This window comes from Acipenser ruthenus, chromosome 11, assembly GCF_902713425.1.
Source record: "Acipenser ruthenus chromosome 11, fAciRut3.2 maternal haplotype, whole genome shotgun sequence".
Lineage (NCBI taxonomy): Eukaryota > Metazoa > Chordata > Actinopteri > Acipenseriformes > Acipenseridae > Acipenser > Acipenser ruthenus.
The window spans coordinates 43,967,755-43,993,414 of NC_081199.1; the positions used below are offsets into that span (position 1 = coordinate 43,967,755).

Below are 25,660 nucleotides of genomic sequence, written 5' to 3' on the forward strand. Positions count from 1 at the left end.
CTTCAACGAGCCCACAATGCCCCGGGCCTCTTCAGGACCGTAGGGTTTGGTATTCATGTCTGTGGAAGAACTGGAATCAGGAGAGAGCTTTCAGGGGGTGTCGTACGTAATGAACTCTGGTGGTTCAGCGAGTCCTATTGAGTAAATATAATATTAAGAAATGTCTTTCACTGATGTCTTAAAAAAACAAATCTGTAATTAACAAATATCCACTCAAGTGTGTGTTTATGTTTTAATAAATGGTAAATTAGACCAAATTAGAATCTTGCAGTCCCACTTTATATATCAGGGATCGAAATAAACTCCCATTACACAGCAGTTTGATCCATTCCTGGTTTTACTGTGAGTTTAATGAATACACCTGAGCTTGTAACCTATACACTGGGGCTAATCAAGCTGGTAGTAAAACCTGGAATGGGTGACACTGCTCTGCAATAGGATTCTTATTTCCATCCCTGCCCTTGGATTACTATATGGATACCCACAGGTATGAGCAGAAATAAAATAAAATAAGTACAAAATAACCAGCTGTTTTTTCAGTAAAAAAGCTAACTGTTTTAATATATATGTTTCTTTTTAAACTGCAGCTCCGAATGAGGCAATTTAACTGAAATAAAAACACAAAACGTTTTGTACTCCTTGTATCTGTCAAATGAAAGAGAGAAAATGTGGTAGAAAATTGTTTGACTTTCAAGTGCCTTTCAGCGAGTGTGCGTCTACTTGAGTTTTAAAACCTGCAATTGAATGTACATTAGCCGTGCATGAAATGTGATGAACTCTAGCAACCCAGGGCAATCCCATCTATCTTAAACAGCACTGTAACCATGCCTGATAACCCTGCTTTATAGAGATTGAGAACAGGGTCTCACGCAGGGGCTGCATTTGTGGGGATTTCTACTTCAGGACCCCTGAGATATTGGAATTCTTGGTTCACAAACATTTTCCATTTTCAAACACGGTGGCTGTTAAACAATGAAGGGAACTGGAGCAAAAGACAATGCAATGAGAGACTCGGCACAGCTTTCTGACAAAGGGCCCTTTTCACACGTTATTACAATGAGCTGCCATCTCATCAGCAAACAGCACAGGAAGCATTCAGCACGGCTACAAGGTGAACTGGAGCACAGGAAGCATTCAGCACGGCTACAAGGTGAACTGGAGCACAGGAAGCATTCAGCACGGCTACAAGGTGAACTGGAGCACAGGAAGCATTCAGCACGGCTACAAGGTGAACTGGAGCACAGGAAGCATTCAGCATGGCTACAAGGTGAACTGGAGCACAGGAAGCATTCAGCACGGCTACAAGGTGAAGTGGAGCACAGGAAGCATTCAGCACGGCTACAAGGTGAACTGGAGCACAGGAAGCATTCAGCACGGCTACAAGGTGAAGTGGAGCACAGGAAGCATTCAGCACGGCTACAAGGTGAAGTGGAGCACAGGAAGCATTCAGCACGGCTACAAGGTAAACTGGAGCACAGGAAGCATTCAGCACGGCTACAAGGTGAAGTGGAGCACAGGAAGCATTCAGCACGGCTACAAGGTGAACTGGAGCACAGGAAGCATTCAGCACGGCTACAAGGTGAACTGGAGCACAGGAAGCATTCAGCACGGCTACAAGGTGAAGTGGAGCACAGGAAGCATTCAGCACGGCTACAAGGTGAAGTGGAGCACAGGAAGCATTCAGCACGGCTACAAGGTGAACTGGAGCACAGGAAGCATTCAGCACTGAAAATGACTTCATTTACATAAGAACATAAGAAAGTTTACAAACGAGAGGAGGCCATTCGGCCCATCTTGCTCGTTTGGTTGTTAGTAGCTTATTGATCCCAGAATCTCGTCAAGCAGCTTCTTGAAGGATCCCAGGGTGTCAGCGTCAACAACATTACCCTGGAGTTGGTTCCAGACCCTCACAATCCTCCTATTTTCTGTTCTGAATGCCCCTTTATCTAATCTCCGTTTGTGACCCCTGGTCCTTGTTTCTTTTTTCAGGTCAAAGAAGTCCCCTGGGTCTTTCGGTCATTGGCAATACAGCAACATCTGTATGCATTCAGTCCAGCTTGATGATGTGGGTTTTTTTTGCCTCATTTTAAAGAATAATCTTCAGATCAGTTTTCAGGAAAGCAGCTAAATTAACATCGCCGTGAGATACAAGAATTATCCTTGGACAGTTCAGACTCGTAAATATACTCACTGTCAGGGTGAAAAGTTCATCACTTCCAATTACTGCACATCAAACTGCACACATTTAAAACAAAGTCTGATCCCAGCGTCTCGGACTGTCACTTTGACAACGCTTGAGTTGGAGCTCCCAATGTGCTAATCATAACAGACAGGAACAGGAAATCTGAACTGGAATTGGAGAGAGAGAGAGAGAGTGTTTTTGCTCAAAAGAGCCAACTTCCCAACGTTTCAGTATGTTTAACTTACCATTGTCAAGGGAGTGTGTTGGAAAAAAACAGTGGAGGTACTGGTGTAACAATCTACTAGTCCTTTCTATTTAAACCTTCCGGCATCGTGATGTTGCGTCTATATATACATTTATTTTCCTTTATTCTTCTGTATTGTACATTATCTAATTGTATTTCTTTGAAAACTGTCAGATGTAAAGGTTTTATTTTGTGCTCATTTCAAGGTGTCCATGTTTAATCCACACCACCAAACTCCTGCAGGGAAAACCCCACACAAGGACTGCATGTCTCTTCATCCTCTAGACTGAGCTCTGTCATGCGAAACAGGAATGCACTGTATATACAGTTTGATAGAATGAGACTGAGCTGCACAGTGTATTGAGATTCGCACTGAATCAGTGACACTCTAAATATTGTGATAACACCGTGTAACAAATTTTTTTTTTTTTTTGGTTCCTGGGTAGTAAGTGTTATTTCCTAATTGCTTATGCCTCAAAAGTATAGAAAATGACTATTATTCCCCACAAACTTTGCTTTTGTGACCAGGACAGTGATATTTTGAAATTTACCTATTTTCCAGAACATTCCAGATAGATTCAGTGCTGAGTAAACTTGGAGTAACTTCTAGAACTTTCCAGTAATATAAATAGCAGTATAAATACAGGGGCCTTAAGCCCACCAGTTCAGTTTAGTTCCAGCTGTCTAAGTGGATACATATCTGCATTTTTCTGAGATGGCATCAAGAGGCTGCAATGGTGGCATTCCTGATGGGTCTCCAAGGCGGTTTTACCAAGTTTCTCTGCTATCTTTGCCTTTGGGACAGCAGGGACACCAAGGCGCACTACCACAGGCGGGACTGGCCACAGCGGACTGAGTTCTCAGTGGGGAGGAACAACGTCAAGTGGGAGCCACTGGTGAACCCCCGGAAGGTGCTGATGCCACCACTGCACTTCAAATTGGGCCTTATGAAACAATTTGTCAGAGCTCTAGATAAGGAGTCGGCAGCCTTCAAGTACCTTCAAGACTTCTTCCCTAAGCTGTCTGAGGCAAAGGTCAAAGCCGGTGTCTTCGTCGGACCACAGATAAAGAAGATCCTGGAGTGCAATGAATTCCCCAAGAAGCTCACTAGTAAGGAGAAAGCGGCTTGGAAAAGCTTTGTCGCAGTGGTTCGGGGCTTCCTGGGCAATCACAAGGCTGAAAACTATGTGGAGCTGGTTGAGACTCTGGTGAAGAACTACGGCACAATGGGCTGTAGGATGTCCCTCAAAGTCCATAGCTTTGATGCTCATCTTGATAGATTCAAGGAGAACATGGGAGCGTACTCGGAGGAGCAAGGCGAGCGCTTCCACCAGGATATACTGGACTTTGAACACCGCTACCAAGGACAGTATAACGAGAACATGATGGGAGACTACATTTGGGGGCTGATTCGTGAAAGTGATTTAAAGTATAATCGTAAATCTCGAAAAACTACTCACTTCTAAATCTTTTGTAGTCATTTTTGTATTACTTTAGTATAAATACATGTTAATTTGGATTCATATGTTGTTTTTTTCTGACTTTATGTGAACGAAAAGACACAAATTCGCCCGTTTTCTCATTGGAAATAGGTAAATTTCAAAATATCACTGTCCTGGTCACAAAAGCAAAGTTTGTGGGGAATAATAGCCATTTTCTATACTTTTGAGGCATAAGCAATTAGGAAATAACACTTACTACCCAGGAACAAAAATTGTGTTACATAGTGTAACCACGACTCCAAGTTAATGATCCCTAACACTGTAGAGAAAGCACTACATCATTGTATCTGGAAGATGTGTCAATGGTATGGATATGGTCACAAATCTGCACTGCAACTTCCATGTAACAAGAGTATTATCTGTATCCACATGTTATAAATTCACACAAATAAAGGGCTTGGTGGTGGTTTTGTGGGAAGCTCAAACCCCATCCAAACTAATTCCACTTGGGACCTGAGCTGGATTTCAACCACCTCTTCCAACGGGGAAAGTGCATTAGCCTGATTAGTAACACCTAGCCCCAGGTTTAATCAAACCGTTTGCATTACGCAATGCACTCTATAGAAGTAGTTCCCAACAATGACATTTTGGAAGACGAATACATCCAGAAATCGATAGTTCTAATTTGGATTTCACAAACTCCATACAGCAGCAGTTGGGTTTTTCCAGTAAAATCGCAGTGAAGGCATTGGACTATCCAATCACAATGCACGCGGGACCGTTGTATGTAAGTTCCTACTTTGTACTTACTGGTACGGTGTTTGAACAAGCAGATGTGTAGCAAGAGGTTGTCGTTACTGAAACAAGTCGCCTTGTAGTACACTGCAAAACAAAGCCACGGGGAACAGGTTTATTTTTTATTGTGGAGGCATTAAGAAGAAATTACCGAAATGAATCCGAAAACATACGTACCCAACCACTTTTTTTTTTTCATCTCCGTCAATAACTTACAAATGACTTCAAATTCGTCTTTACTTTCTGATGAAGACGCCACCGATAGGGCTTGTTTTTGTCTTTATTATAAAAATAAGATTGGGGTATAACAAGTCCAGCTGGCGAACAGATACACGTCACTTACACATTAGTAGAATGTTTATATTTTTTCATTTGAAATCCAAACAGGCTTTAAAGTGTCAATAAATACAAGTCTGAAACGTTTACTAAATATGGCCCCTAAACGGACGACTGTTAACGACAAGTGGGTGAACAGACTATCTAGGTCTCCTCAATCGTTGTAGCTGCTTGACTCACAGCTGCTCCCTGTAAACAAACTCACGTGAGTATCTCGGATGTGCTGCGAAACTGCCGCCATTCGGGCTCCACCATAAAACCGGCATCGCGTTCAAACTAAAGGAAAATTGAGCCAACATGGCGCTTACAAAGCTGCAGTTTCATAACCCGAGTGCTGTTCTTCGTCTTTGTGTTGCGCAGGCGCTGTAGAGCTTCGAGAGTCCACAGCAGCTTGTTTTGGTTGTGTTTGAGTGAAGGACTGGCAAAAAAAACAAAAAAAAAAAAAAACCGGTTGTTAAACACAACAATAAGCCTAGAGCTTTAAACCCGGGCCAGGAGAGAAAAACGCTTCCAACGTTCAACCAAAAAAATATGGGTGCTGTTTCGAGTAGCACAGACGACGAAAGGGAGCCACTTTTGAACACAACACAGCAGTCTGATTCGAGTTTTGTTCAGCCAGCCAGTCGGGTGTACAGCAGAAGATGGCTGGTGTTGGGCCTGTTTTCGCTGCTGGGGTTCATGCAGGGAATGGTGTGGAACACCTGGGGTCCGATCCAGAACTCTGCCAAGCAAGCCTACGGCTTCACCAGCACAGACATTGCCATGCTTGTGCTGTGCGGTCCAGTTGGGTTTATTCCTTGGTTCCTGTTCATGTGGCTGATGGATAAAAAGGGTAAGAGAGGCTGCATGCGTTGCTTTTGTCTTCATTTTTGTCTTGATGATGTATAATCCCATTTAACTGTGTGGTTTGTAATCGCACTGGTAATGTTTCCCATGAGAAATAAAAAGTAGATATCTAAAGTTTGCACCTAAACAACAACAAAAAGAAACACCTTAATTCATATAGCCAATTCCATTCATAAAAATACTGATGGTAGCTTCCCTCTTAATGTGTTGCGTTTTCCTCTTTAACTATTAGTTTACATTTAATTTAGTCAGTGTTTTTTTGCACTTCCTTCATCAGTGATATGACGGTGTGTTCCTTGCGTGCTAAATCAATGGAGCTTCTTCTCAGCAAAGTGGAAACCATGGATGTGGTAATGGATTTGTTCCTAGTAAGGGTAATTTAAGAAATGAATGCCTGACAGTCTGCATAAAGCCTCACTATATTATTATTTGTATTTATGCAAAAGAGACAAGCTTTGCTTTCCCAGTATAAATGAGTTGATCAGCAGCGTCACAAAGGGACCCCTCCTTTAACCTCTTGCCTCTTGCATGAGGAAGCTTAAAAGAGAAGAATGGAAGAGGAACCCAGTTTCACTGCTGCACTTAAACGCATGGCACTTACTGGTAAGCTGGCTCTCATGCCATATCCACAAACCCAGACACATTTCACTGAACTCATCCAAGTGCATACCTGCGCAAACACGTCCTTTTCACTGTAGTGGCAGGGCAAAAGTTGCACAATTTAAGAATGACATGGGCTTGAATGGTTCTGCAAAAAAGTAAGTAAGAGAGTTGTGGTGATGCAACCTGACTCTCATTTTACTGTGGATCCCTCATGCAAGATTATAGATACTCTGCTCAGACCACAGAATCTGTAGATGAACACCAAGCACGGCACATTCAGATTACACTTTCATCTACCCATTTTGTCTGAACCAACAGGCTTATAGGCATGGAAATAAGACTCCTATTCCATAGCAGTTGGATACAAGCACGCAAAGACTTGCAAGTCACAGCATGAACCAATGTATACGCTTGTATCACAACACAGACGTCATGTGGAGTCAATTCAAGGAAGTGACTGACGATTCAAACAAAAACATTACATTAAATATTATGAATATTAGCATTTCCACCCCCATATCTTCCAATCAGTATGGCTCCACCCTATGATCACACACCTTCAACACATCTGGTACAGGGGGGAAACTCGCCCAAATCTATCACATTCTATAGTGCGTCACATTTAAGCATTTTACAGACTGTCTTAATCTAATCTGTTCTTTGTTTATGGTGTTCTGTTTTCACACTGTGTCCACACATCTTGATTAGGCACCTGATAACTGGCTATCTTCCCAGACACCAAGATACGAGAGACTGTCTTACATATTCTCTCGTATGTCTTACACATGCTTTAAGCTATATCAAAATAAGAAAATAACATAGAAGTAAAGAAACTTCTAATCAAATACATAATTAATACTTTATGCAGAATGTCATCTCCTACAATATATATACACACACACACACAAGACAAACTGTCCCTCTGAGAATATTTCAGTTAACACTGAAGGAGTTCTCTCTTACTTCACTGTAACGTAAGCAGAATTGTAGCAACTTGCTGATAAAGGTTTGGATTACCCAAAAGTGACCTCAGTGAATGAATGAATCTGCAATAATGACTTCTTATTCAAAGCAGTGGTGAATACATGTGCAAGTCCTGTGGGTTTGTCATCAGTGACTGCTGCCCTGGTGCGTGGGAATATACCAGTAATTAAAATAAAAAACAGTAATCCTGGCTCATTATATTTTTAGGAGTAAAACATATAGCCTAACCCTATATAGAATGTATTTCTTGGCAGACACCCTTATCTAGGGTGACTTACAGTTGTTACAAAATATATATATATATAGTAGCCCTCAAAGGAAGAAGAGTGGTGACTGCTGAAAGAATGAATAGTGGAGCCTGGTTTCCACGGTGCTGCTACTGTATTCAATTAAGTAGAGTAAAAACATAAGTATTTTAATATTTTATAATGAAAGGTCATTTTCAACACAACTTAATAAAGGGAAGTGGGAAAATCCAGGCTGTAAATACAGTACCTAAAAATAGTGAAGTCATTGCGAGTCATTGAAAGCAATGTGCCTAGCAATTCAAAACGACTTTGCTTTAGTAATGAATGGAGCGAGACACCGGAACTCCACTGCCACTTACAATCCAAATGAAAACACTGACTGTCCCATACAGAAAACCATTTACACATGACTCTGTCTTACTATCTACTAGACTTCACTCGCTAGATACTGTACTGGAGGCATAGTTTATACAGTGTGAGGGATTGGTTAAAGAAAACGAATACAATGTGAAAGGACAACGTAAACCAACTGGATGGTAAACAAATCAGTAATTACTATTGTGCAGAGACAATACATGGGGGCACTAGGACCATGTATATATGCCTAGACGTTTCAGCAAATGTTATTCTAAATGGCAACTTTAGGCATTTGTAAATGACAACAGCGCATCCAATAAAGTAGTGGTATTGAAATTACACAGAAGTGGGTGGGATGCTTTGCAACACGATTAGCCGTTCACTGAACAGGAAGTTCTGTCGTGCATTTGTGAAGATACCAGACTCTGTCCACAAACCAGTTGGTCCCTTGTTCACATTGTTCGTGTTTGCAATGCAGGCCTGCTTTTACTAATTGGAATTCCACTTCCCCAGAGCCTGGAGCTTCATTTTGTTTCCTTTCATTTTCTACTCCACTCACTCACAAAAGATTCACAGCACTTTGTTTCCCTATAGAATGTGTTTTTTTTTTCTTTTTTCCTCCCTTAAGCCCATAATGCAATGAAGTTCTTCCACACTTTGATGCGTTTCGTGAATCTGGAGCGGGTTTCTTGCCTATTTTGTTGACTGTCTGGAATAAATACTCAGGACTGACATACGATTTTGTTTTGAATAATTTTCTGTGCCTAGCATCTGTCAATCTGTTTGCTGTGTGTTTCTCCACCATGCTATTCTTTGTGTTGTAAAGGATGCTGGCTGGTGAAAGTGAATTGATCAGTGTGAACAGCATGGCTCCGTGGGGCACGTTGTCCAGGTAACACCCTGTACTGAATGTAGAGCAGCTCTTCACCTGCAGGATTAGTACATCACTGCTGCACCAGGCTCTGTTGATGATTGTGCACCGTGTGGTTTCCCTGGTATTGCAGGATCTCAAGATTCACTTCCGAAACTGCCATGTGATCTCCCTCCCATATGGCTGGCTCAGACTCCAGCTACAGTAGTCCTGCTCTAACAGTTAGCTGTCTCTCAGACCTGGTTTGAGCACAGCCTTTTGTCTTTTGACAAGACAGGCCCCAGTGCAAACATTGCATGCAACACTATTTCTGCAAGTAAATCTTTATTTTCTAATGATTCAAAATTAGTAGGAACTGTCCTGAAATTGCTTTTTTCACTTTCCTCTTTTTTATGTGATGTTTTGCACCACTAGCACTTTGATAGAATTTGAATCTCTGTCAGTGATCAGTTTGACTATATTTGACATGTGGCTCTTCCACAGCACCCCTGCAATACTCAGAGCTTTGTTGCTTTTCATTTGCATCAATATTGTAAATCTAACAAGAGCCCACGTAGCTGCAGGTTGGAGCCAGCAGTTGGTTTCTGTGATAATGGCTGGTTTGATAATGTTGAAATTGTTGAATTCCTTTCTGGAATAATGGATCCAATCATTGCTCAGTAATGCATGCTTTGCCATATCTAATGGAAGTTACACTTTAAATGAAGTAGTTAATTATTTCTATGAAAAGTAACAGGATGTGTCAGTGTTCACTTGTGGTTCACAGTTGTAAAGTTTCACACGTCAGGGTTTTTGAGATCCAGGCTGTTGTTCTTCCTTCCTGTTTAACGCACACCTTGCCCAAGCCAGTTGCATCGTAACTATCATTTCTTAGGTTCTGATTTGGTGTAAGACTGGAATACCAGTAGGCCTTCTAATTTACTAGTGTGACAGCTTAACGGCTTAAGGACCTGCTGTTTGCTGTAGATTTAAAAATAAATACATTGGTCCGATTCATATTTTGAGCTCCAAGTAGAAATGAGCTCATCTGTAGAAATAACCCTTCCATTTGAACTGCATTGAGGTTCTGTGGCTGTGATGACACTTCTGCATGTATCATACTGCTCTTACAAAATATTGAATGAATTACAATTTATAAATATACCTGCCTGAAATGTATTATCAATGATAAATACACCAGACAGGACAAAGTCAAAGGGGTATACAGTAAATGAATCGCATCTTTTATTTTCCTCTTTGTCTAGGTTCAATATATTCTGGTCCTACAAGGAACTTGGCATTTTAACGTTAAACGAAACTGTAGGTTAAATCTGTTTTCAATTTGCTAAGTTAAGTGATGTTTTTCAGGTAATAATGCCCAAACCATGTTCTGCTTTATTAACAGATTCACTCCACATCAGTGTTGTCAAGCTTTTCTAATGACCCACTGCAGTATGTGTGTGCATTGGAAATGCAGCGCTTGCTTATTTTGTACATGAGTTATTGCAGTAACTCCCTGCACTGATAAAGTCACCCAAGCTTATATGAGCTTAACATGACATGTACAGTAATTGAATTTTAGAAACAATGCATTTATTATCCGCTGCAACCTACAACCTCAATTATGGATTGATTGATTTGCAAATATCAAGATGATTTACATTTTTACCCTGACTTCCCAATTAAGTAGAAACTGTTTTCGCGCCCCACATTTCATCTTCTCCAGCAGGTACCCTAAAACTGAGCATCTTAGTAGAAAAGTGTTGTTCCTTGTAGCATCTATTTCTGAATTCACACAAAGAACCATGTCACTCTGCGCACTGCAAACGTTTCAGATCTTATTTTCAACAAAGAGCTTTCTTAGAGCCAGGTTCTCATCTCTGGTGAAATGGAACAAATGCATTTATTTTTTCTGTCAACAAATCATTTGTTCAAAATCAAGTCTCCAGCGAGATAATGAAGGAACCTTTCTTTCTTTTCTATGAAATTTGATTAGTTTCACCAAAAGGTGCCTCTGATACAAAAGCGTAATCATTGTGCAATGTCAAACCTGGACATGCTGTGTGAGCTGTAGGGTTAGGGTTATCAAACCTGGACATATTGTGTGAGCTGCAGGGTTAGGGTTATCAAACCTGGACATGCTGTGTGAGCTGCAGGGTTAGGGTTATCAAACCTGGACATGCTGTGTGAGCTGCAGGGTTAGGGTTATCAAACCTGGACATGCTGTGTGAGCTGCAGGGTTAGGGTTATCAAACCTGGACATGCTGTGTGAGCTGCAGGGTTAGGGTTATCAAACCTGGACATGCTGTGTGAGCTGCAGGGTTAGGGTTATCAAACCTGGACATGCTGTGTGAGCTGCAGGGTTAGGGTTATCAAACCTGGACATGCTGTGTGAGCTGCAGGGTTAGGGTTATCAAACCTGGACATGCTGTGTGAGCTGCAGGGTTAGGGTTATCAAACCTGGACATGCTGTGTGAGCTGCAGGGTTAGGGTTATCAAACCTGGACATGCTGTGTGTGCTGCAGGGTTAGGGTTATCAAACCTGGACATGCTGTGTGAGCTGCAGGGTTAGGGTTATCAAACCTGGACATGCTGTGTGAGCTGCAGGGTTAGGGTTATCAAACCTGGACATGCTGTGTGAGCTGCAGGGTTAGGGTTATCAAACCTGGACATGCTGTGTGAGCTGCAGGGTTAGGGTTATCAAACCTGGACATGCTGTGTGAGCTGCAGGGTTAGGGTTATCAAACCTGGACATGCTGTGTGAGCTGCAGGGTTAGGGTTATCAAACCTGGACATGCTGTGTGAGCTGCAGGGTTAGGGTTATCAAACCTGGACATGCTGTGTGAGCTGCAGGGTTAGGGTTATCAAACCTGGACATGCTGTGTGAGCTGCAGGGTTAGGGTTATCAAACCTGGACATGCTGTGTGAGCTGCAGGGTTAGGGTTATCAAACCTGGACATGCTGTGTGAGCTGCAGGGTTAGGGTTATCAAACCTGGACATGCTGTGTGAGCTGCAGGGTTAGGGTTATCAAACCTGGACATGCTGTGTGAGCTGCAGGGTTAGGGTTATCAAACCTGGACATGCTGTGTGAGCTGCAGGGTTAGGGTTATCAAACCTGGACATGCTGTGTGAGCTGCAGGGTTAGGGTTATCAAACCTGGACATGCTGTGTGAGCTGCAGGGTTAGGGTTATCAAACCTGGACATGCTGTGTGAGCTGCAGGGTTAGGGTTATCAAACCTGGACATGCTGTGTGAGCTGCAGGGTTAGGGTTATCAAACCTGGACATGCTGTGTGAGCTGCAGGGTTAGGGTTATCAAACCTGGACATGCTGTGTGAGCTGCAGGGTTAGGGTTATCAAACCTGGACATGCTGTGTGAGCTGCAGGGTTAGGGTTATCAAACCTGGACATGCTGTGTGAGCTGCAGGGTTAGGGTTATCAAACCTGGACATGCTGTGTGAGCTGCAGGGTTAGGGTTATCAAACCTGGACATGCTGTGTGAGCTGCAGGGTTAGGGTTATCAAACCTGGACATGCTGTGTGAGCTGCAGGGTTAGGGTTATCAAACCTGGACATGCTGTGTGAGCTGCAGGGTTAGGGTTATCAAACCTGGACATGCTGTGTGAGCTGCAGGGTTAGGGTTATCAAACCTGGACATGCTGTGTGAGCTGCAGGGTTAGGGTTATCAAACCTGGACATGCTGTGTGAGCTGTAGGTTTAGGGTTATCAAACCTGGATATGCTGTGTCTTAGCTGTAGGCAGATATAGGCATGTATGCATACAGTGTCATTAATAAAATGTCATTTATTGTGCGTAATGTATAGTGGAACAGTTTGGCATCTTTAAAAGACAGCTCTACTGTAACTGACATACCATCCAGAGCTCCTCCAGTTCTCTTTCTGTCTGACCAACTTCCTGAAACTTGCTGTACGGGGCTTCCTTCTTATTGCTCCACATCGTAAACAATTGTGAAACATTGGAATCCGTGAATTAGGCAAGAGAAGCGTGTACATGTCAACGTGCTGGACCCTTGAAATAACAGGGGAGATCTGTACTGCCCTCACAGCACCCACACAGTACCTATGAAATAACAGGGGAGATCTGTACTGCCCTCAAAATACCCACACAGTACCCGTGAAATAACAGAGGAGATCTGTACTGCCCTCACAGCACCCACACAGTACATTCCTTGTGCTTACTGTTAGGCTTGAGTCCTGCGACTGACGTAACTTGAAAAAGACACACTGCTTCAGTCTGTCATTCATTTATGAAGTATAGTACACATGGAGATTTTTTGTGAAACCAAAATAACTTGAGCATTTAGGATACTGTACCTGAAATTCCAAATCAAATAAAACTGAAAATCGATATTGTCATTTTCTTGCAACTAAAAAGCACTTTGACTACCCAACCCTAATAAATACTATAACACTCCATGTCAAAAAATGACATTATTCTGAAACTGCAGTAGCTTGACACGTTCTGGAGAAGCCAGAGAGCAGAGGCAACACCCTTTTGTTCCTGATTCATGTCCAGATTCAGCGGTGAAGTGAATTGGGGTCTTCAAACGTATACAGACATTATTGTTATTGTTGTATTATTGCAGGTGTCCTCTAATCGGAGGCTGGAGAAATGAAATATAAAAAGCAGAGCGCAGCTCCTCTTGAAGCCCATCATTGCTAATGATATTTCTTACAGTGGGCCTTTGATTGTTGCAGCTGATGTACACAGAGATCCTGCACAGCAGTGCATGCTGAGGGGTGTTGTGGATCTGAAATTAGGAGGTTGCAGTAGGACCAGCTTTTACAAGGGATTCACAATGATTACGTTATTATTACATAAAGGTTCCTACTGTAATAGCATCTGTATTGCATTATGTAGCGTTTAGAGATTAGTGTTTAATTAAAAAAAATAAATAATAGAAATCATTATTTCAAGCTGTTAATTTATTAGATTATGTATGTCACCTCTGTAGCCCATTGTAATTGAACTGAACTGCTCAGTACTCTGTTGTGTTGATGACTTGCTTAAGGGGTATAACGTGCCTCTTAGATTTGAAAAGGAATGCTTGTCCCCTTCCTAGGTCTCCGTGTTACAATGCTGCTGTCTGCGTTCCTGATGGTGGTTGGGACTGGGGTGCGGAGCATCCCCCTTACGGATCTGTCAATAAAGAAATGGTAAGGATGTCTTTTGATTGCAGTGTGCCTTGTTACAGTATTGTTATTATTATTATTATTATTATTCTTTTTTATTTATTTCTTAGCAGACTCCCTTATCCAGGATGACTTCCAATTGTTACAAGATATCACATTATACATTATACAGATATCACATATTTTTACATACAATTACCTATTTATACTGTTGGGTTTTTACTGGAGCAATCTAGGTAAAGTACCTTGCTCAAGGATACAACAGCAATGTCCCCCACCTGGGCTCACAGCTTTTTTTTTTTTCTTTTTTTTTTTATAAATTTAGTCGTTGCCAATTATTTTTATTATTTTCTCCCAATTTGGAATGGCCAATTATTTTATTATGCTCAGTTCACCGCTACCACCCCTGCGCTGACTCGGGAGGGCGAAGACGAACACACACTGTACTCCGAAGCATGTGCCGTCAGCCCCACCGCTTTCTTTCACACTGCGGACTCACCATGCAGCCACCCAAGAGCTACAGCGTCGGAGGACAACGCAGCTCTCGGGCAGCTTACAGGCAAGCCCACAGGTGCCCGGCCAGACTACAGAGGTCGCTGGTGCGCAGTGAGCCGAGGACCCCCTGGCCGACCTAACCCTCCCTCCCCCCAGGCGATGCTCGGCCAATTGAGCGCCGCCCCCTCTGAACTCCCGTCCTCGGTCGGCAAAGGAATAGCCTGGACTCGAACTCGCGACATCCAGACTACAGGTCGCATCCTGCACTCTACGCAAGTGCTTTTACTGGATGCGCCACTCGGGAGCCCCTTGTTCACACAGCTTTAACCTGTGAGTTTATTACATAGGGATTCTGTTTTTATAAATATAATAGTTTGATATTCATAACTATTTCTTGAAATATTATATATGAGAAAATTCTGCAAGATTTATATATATATATATATATATATATATATATATATATATATATATATATATATATATATACACATGACTGCATGCATTCTTCTTATTGTCCTCCGCTGGATAAGATCTCTTTAGTAATACAGCTCACCCTCGCTATAACACCCTTCATTATAACAAACCTTCGGCTACAACGAACCTGGCCACTGGACCCCAAATAATAAAAAAAAAAAAAAAAAAAAAAAGATAATATTATAATGTATGTGAGGTCTCTGAAGTGCAGGAACGCTTGGAGTAGGAGGGGCTGTGTTTCACATCGGTCGAACAGCCTATGGGCAGCAGGCACGGACCACAGGAGCTGGTGGTGATTGGCCGTGGTGTGGGACAAGGCGGGACTAACTGGGGATAAAGACCAGTGACAAGGAGAGTGTTTGTTGTGGAGCAGAGAGAAGCGAATAAATAGAGACAGAATGGTTCCACCCTGGGATTCCTTTAAAAAATGAATTTGTTTTAGCGGCGTAGGTCATGGCCCACAGCGACCTGTTAATTGTTAGTTAACAATGTGCAGATTGTCTTTGATCATTTATTAGTGAATCGACTGAAGGCTCATTCTTATAGTGTTAAGGATTTGTGTTACAGTATACACAGAGTGTCAACATCCCCGTCTGTATGCACGGGGTCATGCCACCTCCGCAGTGATGTCAGCTCTTTTGTCTTAATAAGAAGAGGGCGCTGTGTAACTATGCCTCCGAAACGAAAATCATTTTATGTTGCAACAAAGCTGGAAACTATATTGATCGTTTGCAAAAAGTAGTAACGCAGACATATCTCTGTCGTGAATATAGGTTGTCAAAAAGCACTTGTTATTTGGCTTGTTCAGCAACCATGTGGCAAAGCTTTGTAGCTTTTTACTTTGTAATCCATGTTCAATAAATTGTATGTTGATGTTTGCAGTCATTTTGTTATCCTACTGAATTTCAACAGTACCTGTAACTGTAGTGCTCCCTTTTCACTGCTGTTCTTATCTGATATCTGTGACCTTGTCCTCTGAACTACTAGAGTGCCTTGTAGAGGTCACAGCATGTAGGATTGGGTTAGGGTTAGAGGTCATTGTGCATTCACAGCATGTAGGATTGGGTTAGGGTTAAAGGTCATTGTGAATTCACAGCATTTATGATTGGAGGGTACTGCTGTGTACATCATGGTTAAAGCTCTTTCTTGGGAAGTGCTTGCTCATATTTCATTAAATTTTGCTTGGGCATTTGTTTCAGCTAGTTTTCAAAGTAATTCTGTCAGTCAGTTTCTACAGTAAAGTATGTCGTTTTTGAATTGGTAAATATGAGTACGTTTATGCAAAGGGAGGCGCCCCATGGGAATACTTGCTTTCCGTTCAGAAATGTCTAGTTTAAATAATAATTATGGTTTCAGGCGACAGCAGTATGAAGGTTGAATAAATTCTCCATTTAAATGCATCCTTCAGCTTAGTAATGTTGAAAACTCCATCAGAGGAGCTTTGATTGTGATCTCAGTTGAGCAGCCACAGGAATGATCCTCAAACAGATTCAAATCTCTATATTTGTAGATGTCTCTAGAATTATATTTTTTAAACAACTGGGACATGGTCCATTGGAATGGAACATGTTGTTTTCAAGGACGTCGGGAGACAGCATGCATGGGGGTTAGAATATTCTAAAAAGAAAAACATCCAGTTTTCACCAGATCCTTTGTCCACAGTTCATTTTACTGTATAAGCAGACCGCTATGGTCAGTGCACTGATAGTGGACAGCAGCATGTTCTGAAGAAGGGAAGCTGTCCTTTGGAGACGAGTATTAAAGCCATGTTGACCAGGATTGTTGCACGAGCATGGTATAACAATGAGCCTGTTCTTGCTATGAGAGACTGTAGGAACGAAATGATAAATGATGGTCAGATTAGGATGGACCAGGGAAAAGAATGCAGCTTAATACACTGAAAAAACATTTCAAAATGTACTGGCGAACAGTAGAGTGAGGCTTTACACATTGTAGAATGAATCCCAGGCACTGTGTCTCAATGATTGTATGAGACATACACAGGGACAATAGAGACTGAGGCACTGTGTGTCAGTGATTGTATGAGACATACACAGGGACAATAGAGACCGAGGCACTGTGTGTCAGTGATTATATGAGACATACACAGGGACAATAGATACTGGCAATATGGAGACACAGAAGCCCTACAGTATAAAACTTTTATCAAAGAAAGAGATCCTTCGGCACAGGTCAAAACAAAGCAAGTCAGTCTGTTGTGCTGTTGTATATAGTCTGTAGAGAATTCTGAGTACTTTCTCCATAATCTATTTGAAGCAAAATCATTTTCTGAAAGGCTGTTCTTTAAGCCTGACTAACCCCTTTCTAATCAGTGACTGGTGTTGTGTATTAAGTAAGTTAAGGCACCAAGCATCAATCCCAAATATATATTTTTTTTATATGTCAGTAAGATAATATGCTGTCTAATAGAGATGGCCAATAGATTACTTTTTGACAGCTGCACTGTATTTGGAAATTCAAGCTCATTCCCAGTTCTATTATCATTTCAGTCCTGCTGCGTTAAGAACGTTTAGATTTGTTTATTTTTGTCACATAAGTAATAGTACCATAATTTTCAGAGTATAAGCATGTTTTACCAATATTGGCAGAATTTCCGTTTCGAATTTTCCATTTATCACTCCTCAATAATGCTATCCAAATCAATATTTTATTACTGTAACATCTAAAAAAGCTTGGCAAATGTCCACAATATTCTTTGAGCGCTGGATGCGGAAGCAGCTATCTTGTTTGTTTACGTGGTGAAGGGACCATGCGTATTGCTCAGATCCACCTCCGGGTTTTTTTCTTTCAGCCTCACTCGGAAATTGAAATGTTTTCTCTGCTTTTTCTGTAGAAAAAACGACTAGAGACCTGTGCTTGATGTCTTTTTGATGATGTTGGACAGGGTCCGACATCGGACCAGAAAGGAAAAATTGTATTGTCGGACCTGGTCCGACACAGGACCGCAAAGGGTTAAACAGGGTGCATGTTATACAAAAGGTGCGTGCTATAGTCATAGAATTACTCCAGTAGTAGACTCTCTTATAATCTAAACAGTGGAGTATAAAGATGCAGTACCCCTACGGTCCCAAGCCTGCTCTAACTTCTGCCTTTTCTCTCTGTGTCTTTATTGTATTCAGGATTTTTAATAATGCAGGGGCCAATAAGACACCACTGGGGTAGACACATTGAATGTATATAGCTTTGCCGCTGCTCACTGCTCATCATTATGAAGTAGACCCCTGTAAGTATTGTTCTGTTCAGAGACGTGGTTCATAATTAATTGCTGTTTTCTTTTCCCTCTATCTCTCCTCACAGGTTGATCCATGGTGGACAGCTACTGAATGGTTTGGCCGGCCCAACTGTTATGAGTGCTCCCCCTTTGCTCTCCACAACGTGGTTCGCTCCTGATCAAAGGGCCACGGCCACTGCTGTTGCAGCTCTGCTCAGCTACCTGGGAGCTGCATGCTCGTTTCTGATTGGTCCCCTGGTGGTGCCGGCACCCAATCAGACAGCAGTGCTGCATTGTTCAGCAGACAAGAGCAGTGCCCATATAAGGGATTGTGTTCAAATTGTACTGTATGCAGGTACTGTAGAAAATTGTATATTGATTTAAATAATATATTATGTAGTGTCATTTTTCCGTGCTGCATGTCTAAGTGCTTATGGTCCTTTTAAAGGTTAATGACGGCTGTTCATTTCCTGCTAATAATAGCCTATTTCTAAGACAGGGCATACACTGTGAGGAGGCTGATTATTATTATTATTATTATTATTATTATTATTATTATTTATTTCTTAGCAGGCGCCCTTATCCAGGGTGACTTACAATTGATACAAGATATCACATTTTACACATTATTTTTACATACAATTACCCATTTATACAGTTGGGTTTTTACTGGAGCAATCTAGGTAAAGTACCTTGCTCAAGGGTACAGCAGCAGTGTTGTTTTAGCACAAGTGTCAAGGTCTGGAGGGGAATTATCAATTCCACGTGGCCTCGTCTGACTGCTTGTGCTAATGCAAGGCTGTTGATTTCATAATTTACAGCCATTGCTACCAACAGGCCACATGTTAAAAGCCAGTTCTTAATTTGAGTATTTCATTTTATAATGTCAAGCACAGTAATATGACATGCCCGTAGGGATGGGAATAAGACTCCTGTTGCATAGCAGTTTCCTCCATTCCAGATCTTAACAATTTGCTTGATTATCCACAGTGTATAGCTAACAAGAAGCTCAGGTGTGTCTTATTAAACTCATAGCAAAACCAGGAATGGATCAAACAGCTATGCAATGGGAGACTCATTTCCATCCCTGTATCCACCTCTAATCTCTTGCATTAGAATGATATGTTTAAGACATTTACTTTGATAAAAAAAAGGCATACCAGGAGCGTAAAGTTTTGTTTCCAAAAAATAAAATAAAATATTTAATGCCAACAAAAAAACCTGAGCTATAAATGTGCTGTACATCCAATTTCGTCAAACAGTGGAAGATGAAGTGCGCCCTGACAGTGCAGCTTTAAAAGACGCAGCTGCTTTAAAACTGCTGAGCTATGTTAGGCATGTTCTGGTTAACTGATTCAGAAAATTAAAGTAGTCTTAAACTCCTTTAATAATAGATTAAGCTCCGGAGTTGTCTTTTTGCATTTGGGATCTTGGTTTTAATTCCTAGGAGTGAACTGAGAAACACTGATGTGATCTGAAGGCTTTAGAGGTCATGAAAGAAATTACTCTCACCCGGTATCTATCTTCTAGCATTACGGTAGCTGCGCTGTTTTGTTTTCAAGACGTCTAATTATGTGTTTCGGTCATTTAAGTGTATTGATCCTGTTGGTCTCTTGACTTTCTGGATTCTGGATGATGGAGATTAGATGCTCCCAGATATTGGCTCTAGTGTCCCCTGAGAAGCGTGCACATGGTGTGGGTTAGCCTATTTTTCTCGCGTCTCGTGTTATTTTTGCATGTGGGCACGGCTCTGGTTAACCTCTCTTTGATTGATTGCTCTTTGTATGCGTCTCTCTTCCAGAGTTTGCCATGGTCTTCCTGCTGTTTGATTGCTCTTTGTATGCGTCTCTCTTCCAGAGTTTGCCACGGTCTTCCTGCTGTTTGATTGCTCTTTGTATGCGTCTCTCTTCCAGAGTTTGCCACGGTCTTCCTGCTGTTTGATTGCTCTTTGTATGCGTCTCTCTTCCAGAGTTTGCCATGGTCTTCCTGCTGTTTGCTGCGGTGGTGGCCTATTTCCCGTCTCGGCCCCCTCTCCCTCCCAGTGTGGCTGCAGCCAGCCAGAGACTGAGCTATCGAAGCAGCTTCTGTCGACTCCTCAGGTGAGTGTGAGGTTCCCTCTGCTCTCCAACACCCAGATAAAATGCACTTTTGATACTTTTCATGGTCTGAGACAGGGGTGTCCAATCATGGTCCTGGAAGCCTTTCCACTGCAGGTTTAACAGGTACAGTGATATAATGAACTACTTTAGGGACTGGATGCATGTTTAATTGGTTCAATTCAACAATTTATAATGGGTGGGTGGAACAAAGACCAGGAGTGGAAGGGCCAGCTTGGGACCGCCCCTGTTCTAAGACATGTGAGTTGTCCATAAAGCTCTGTGAAGCTGACAGACATGGAGATGAAGGTTAAACCTGTGAAAACTGAAAAAAAAACACACAAAAAAAACAGCTGACATCTTTAAAGGAGATTGGGGGCTGCCTCGGTGTTCTTTTCTGCAGTATTGAGCACCACAACGGTCCCACCTGCCATGGACAAACACATGCTGCTGCTGCTGCCGCTGTGGCTTTCAGGACTATTTTTACAAAGACCTGCTTACTTATTTACTCTAATACACAGAGCAGATTTCTGTTTGGAAGGTGCATTAATATCGATTTCACACTGCAGCAAGGTTAATGGAAAAATGTGTCCCAGGGAAATATGCTCCTGCAAGGACTATCTGCCATCCTAGCCAAAAAGCAAGCCCAGGGAAACTCCGAAAGTGGTTTGAACAGCTGCTGTAAATAATAACCCGTTGGCTATATACTGCTGGTCTCAAATGTGCAGTTCTGCAAGAAAGGCATGGAAAAGCGCCTCAATATTTGAAGTTTAAGCTTGATATCTGGTACTACACTTGGAATCTGGGTCTTGCGCTTCCTTGGTCATTTCATCTATTTTACCTGGAGTGTGAAATTCTCCCTGCTACGTCATGCTTTCTTTCCTGTTGTCCAATCGGTTCGGTTCTCTGTTAACTGACATGCTTTGCCGGCAGTAAAATGTCTTGCTCTGAAAACGCTGCTGCAAGAGAACAGTGCAGTGCAGTGCAGTACCAGAATTCATGCATTCAAATGGAAATATGTTTGGTGTAATGTATTTCTCAGAACAGCACTGTAGAGAGAAGTCCCACTTATTCCCATCTTCTTAACAAACACACTGAATATATTACAATTGCATCTTAATAAAACTGGGAACCAACAACAGTATAATCCTATAATTATTACCATTAATTAGATTACCTCCATCAAATTCTCATCTGCGGTTACACTTCCTAATCCAGTTAATACTAATCCATTACCAGCAAATGCTCCCTTGCAGCTTTAGTAATCCTCTGAAAGCTGACGGCCCTGCTGCTATACACTGCTGCACACTGCCCTTGCAATGCTCTGCTGCAAGAAAGCTTCTTGTTTTGGAAATGATCATCCCAATTCTAAAAACCTTTAGTCCAGGATAAAAAATAAAAAATAAAACAAATAAAACAATTTTTTATAAAAAATTGACAAACATTTAATAAGATGCACCTGAGCTTGTTACCTACACACTGTGGCTAATCAAGGTCGTAGTAAAACCTGGAATGGGTGACACTGCTGTGCAATAGGAGTTTTATTGCCACCCCTGCATTGAAACTGAGCTATATAACAGAAGTGTTTTTGTACCAGGAAACAAATTCTAAATTTAAGTATAAAATTAAAGAAAAAACTAAACCAAAGTATGCTTGTGTTAATAAGGAATGTATTTAAAACCTTTGGTTAGAACATGGAGTAATAGGATGGTTTGATGTCCTGTGTTTATTTTATTTGATCAAGAAAGCATGAAGAAGAAAAAAAAGCAGGATTTGTCTGACAAGTTGCTGCTTTTTTAATCTTTGCTTTTCAGCAATTTCCGCTTTCTGATGATCGCTCTGGCTTATTCCGTGCCGCTTGGTATATTAGCCGGATGGTCAGGAGTCCTGGACATGATTTTGACACCTGCCAAAGTCAGCCAGGTAAGGAAGCCTGAACTCATAAACTCATGCACTACCTAAGGATGAAATGACTTTACTGTACTTGAACCAAGGCTTGGAAGTCAGTTCTAGCAATATGATCATTGTGTTGTGCTCCGTTGATCTGTTGCTTTTCTTAATTTTTTTCCAAACTTTTGTTAGGAAGAATATCCTCTTTGGTGCTGTCCCTGAAAAAAGAAAATACTAAGGAGTGTATTTTTAGTGTATTCTGCCGGGTTACATCTTTTAACACAACGGGGATAAAGCTTTGGTGTTCGGGAGGTTAGCTGCAGGTCGGAGCAGGTCTTCTCAAGATCATAAGCTCATAGCAGAATGTAAAGAAACCTCCAGGTGTATGATGCAGGGCTTGCAGTGTATCTGTGTCCCTGGGATCATGATTGGAAGTGGAGTAATGCAAGCAGCTAAGTTAGCATGTTACAGTGTAGCATCTCGGCAAGCTGCCCATCTAGCAGTTGGTACTGTGGTTGTTGCTAACAAAATATATTAAAAAAAAATCTTAGCTGTATTGGTCTCAAATATGTAGTTTTGAAAGAAAGCATGTTTAGGAAAACTTGCTGCACCAGGTTAAAGAATCTGTGTTTAGGACAGCGTTTTGAAAGTTGATCCCTGCTGTGCTGCACCAGGTTAAAGAATCTTTGTTTAGGACAGCGTTTTGAAAGTTGATCCCTGCTGTGTTGCACCAGGTTAAAGAATCTCTGTTTTGAAGGCAGTGCTTTCAGGAGGTGTTTCACTTACCTGGTTGCTGCTCCTGAAGAGTAAACATTGCCCCCTTCCTGTCATTAACCAACCAGCTGCTTTCACTGCTGACAAACATGCTTTCAGCAATAACATGCTGTGACCCTGAAGACCCTGCTGGAGTCTTAGAAAAGGAAGCAGACTCCCTAAAAACCAGGCATGGAAACAGACCCCTTTCTTTAACCTGATCCCATCATTATTTCAAATGAACGTACATGTTTTCTGTTTATTTAAAACTGCACTAGAAGAAGATGACTAAATAGTGATTTGTGATGAATGAATGCCCATCAGTTTTCATTTGAGCAGTAAGTGCCAGTGTGAAGGACAAGGTGCAACCAGATGATACAAGATATTTTCCAGTTCCATCTCATTAAATACTGTAGCTGCAAAGCGTTCCTGAATAAAGCTGTCCCGTACCCTGTGCTGTTTAAATGCTAGTAGGTGTAGACGTCTGGTTAAGCATTAGGACTCCAGTTTCCTCATTCATTCTGCGCTACCAATCAAGCTCATTCAGTGTATTCAGTTTAACAATTAACATTCCAAATAGCACAAAAAGAGAAGTGGAGGGATTGCAATTGGCAGAGCAATCCCAGCCTGCTCTGTGGATCTGGTGTGTAAAGTAACACTCTCCTGTGTGGGGTTGCAGGTGGGTGCTGGTTGGATCGGGTATGTAGAGTAGTGGTCTGTAATAACACATGCTCTCCTGTGTGGGGTTGCAGGTGGATGCTGGTTGGATCGGGTATGTAGAGTAGTGGTCTGTAATAACACATGCTCTCCTGTGTGGGGTTGCAGGTGGATGCTGGTTGGATCGGGTATGTAGAGTAGTGGTCTGTAATAACACATGCTCTCCTGTGTGGGGTTGCAGGTGGATGCTGGTTGGATCGGGTATGTAGAGTAGTGGTCTGTAATAACACATGCTGTCCTGTGTGGGTTTGCAGGTGGATGCTGGTTGGATCGGATTCTGGTCTACAGTCGGAGGATGTGTTGTTGGTATTGGAGTGGCCAGGTAAGTCTCATGCAAGCTGACAAGAGATTTCTTTCATATATTTATTTATTTATTTTGTTGTATATATATACCCCTTTCCCTTTATTTATTTATTTATTTTTTTTGGTTTTTGCCAATTTTTTTTTTTTTTTTTTTTTTTTGGTTTTGTGGGTTTCTTTAATTTGAGGGGGTCCAAACATAGCCCTCGACCTTCCCCTGGATGAAAGAGGAGGCCATGCAAAGTTTGGTTGCACTGGCTCCTGCAGGGTCCGAATGCATGAAGGAACAGACAGACAGATAAACGTTCTTCTTTATATATTAAGATATAATACATGGATGAAGGCTATATTTGCATCCTGAGCCAGTTCGAAAAAAAGGCATAATACCACGGTAGTGACATCAAAATGGCATATCTGTCTAGAATATTATACTTGACCTTTGACCCATATGACTCCCCCGAGACCACTTTCAAACACAAAATGTCTCATTTTTAATCACTCGACAACACCCACAATTCGTGGTTTTTAGGCATTTTTAACAAATCTGTCTCTCTGAAGATTTACAATCATCCTCCACCAATGGGAGCAAAAAACAAGCAAGCGAGACCAATAATCTTCAACTCTGACAGCGACTAAGAAAAAAAAAAAAATCATACCCCATTGAAACTCCTTTTCCTTATAAATACATTATTTTTAGCAGTTCATTATCTACCCCGCTTAAAACACTGTTCCTGAATTATCAGAAAGAAAATTATATTTAAGAGTCTTTAATATTGACTTAATTTAAGTTCTTATTATTCATTAAATTCAGTTGTATTTTGAACTGTAACACCCATTTTATTGTCTTTTATTACAGAGGCTAATATCCATGTGGACAGGAAAATGATTCCATCTCAGGTTTCTGTGACGGCATAAACTATGAGACCGTTAGGTTGAGTATAAACTGTCACAGAAATCCGAGATGGAATTACATATACCTGTGGACATTAAAAATACAGTATTTAGTTTGAATAGTTTTCCGTGCCACTGTACAAATAGCATGTATTAAACTGTATACTTTGCAAAATGAGCTCTTTGTCACTTCTGATGGATGGAGGTTCGTTGTTGGGTCTGCTCAGCAGTTTCAAGCCATGGTTGAATCAATGACATCTCTTGATTTAATCTGCTGAAGTTTTAATTAGGAAAATTAGTAATAATTCTTGTTAAATGTGATGGCTTGATAAACTGCAGTGCTATTCAGGAGTTCTGTGGAAGCAGGAAGCCAATTTTTTAGCTGTAATTTTTTCCAGCACCGAATGCCGTCGTAAATTTACGTGCTAGAGGGTCCAGAGTCAACAGTTTTCATCCCTCTTGACAGTTGTGACTTTTCTGTGCCTCCTGTAAGTTTAATTAATGTAGGTTGCTCTGGTTTGATTGGCGTCTCTGTACCCCGGAGTATACATTCTCTTAAAGTGATGCATACTGCATAGACTGTGTGTCTGTTCTGAAGACTGGTGCCCCTTTTTTGTTTCACTGCTGACATCCTGCAGAACCACAGAGGTCTTATGTCTTCATGAGGATATTTAAAAAAAAAAAAAAAAAAAAAAAAAAGCTTTTATTGTATATCACTTCAAAAATAATAACCTATGTGGTGAATTACAGTAAAAACAGTTTAACAAATA

General features: G+C 41.4%; 1 protein-coding gene across 1 annotated transcript in view; it reads left to right on the plus strand.

The window, feature by feature from the left end:
* Positions 1–5,362: 5,362 nt before the first annotated feature.
* Positions 5,363–25,660, plus strand: part of LOC117426496 (solute carrier family 49 member 4-like) — a 30,309-nt gene continuing 10,011 nt past the window's right edge. The window contains exons 1-6 of the mRNA XM_059034118.1: positions 5,363–5,831; positions 13,970–14,063; positions 18,330–18,598; positions 20,213–20,342; positions 22,154–22,262; positions 23,954–24,021. Coding sequence (XP_058890101.1) covers positions 5,531–5,831; positions 13,970–14,063; positions 18,330–18,598; positions 20,213–20,342; positions 22,154–22,262; positions 23,954–24,021 — 971 coding nt within the window. The 5' untranslated portion in view covers positions 5,363–5,530. The remainder of the gene's footprint in view (positions 5,832–13,969; positions 14,064–18,329; positions 18,599–20,212; positions 20,343–22,153; positions 22,263–23,953; positions 24,022–25,660) is intronic.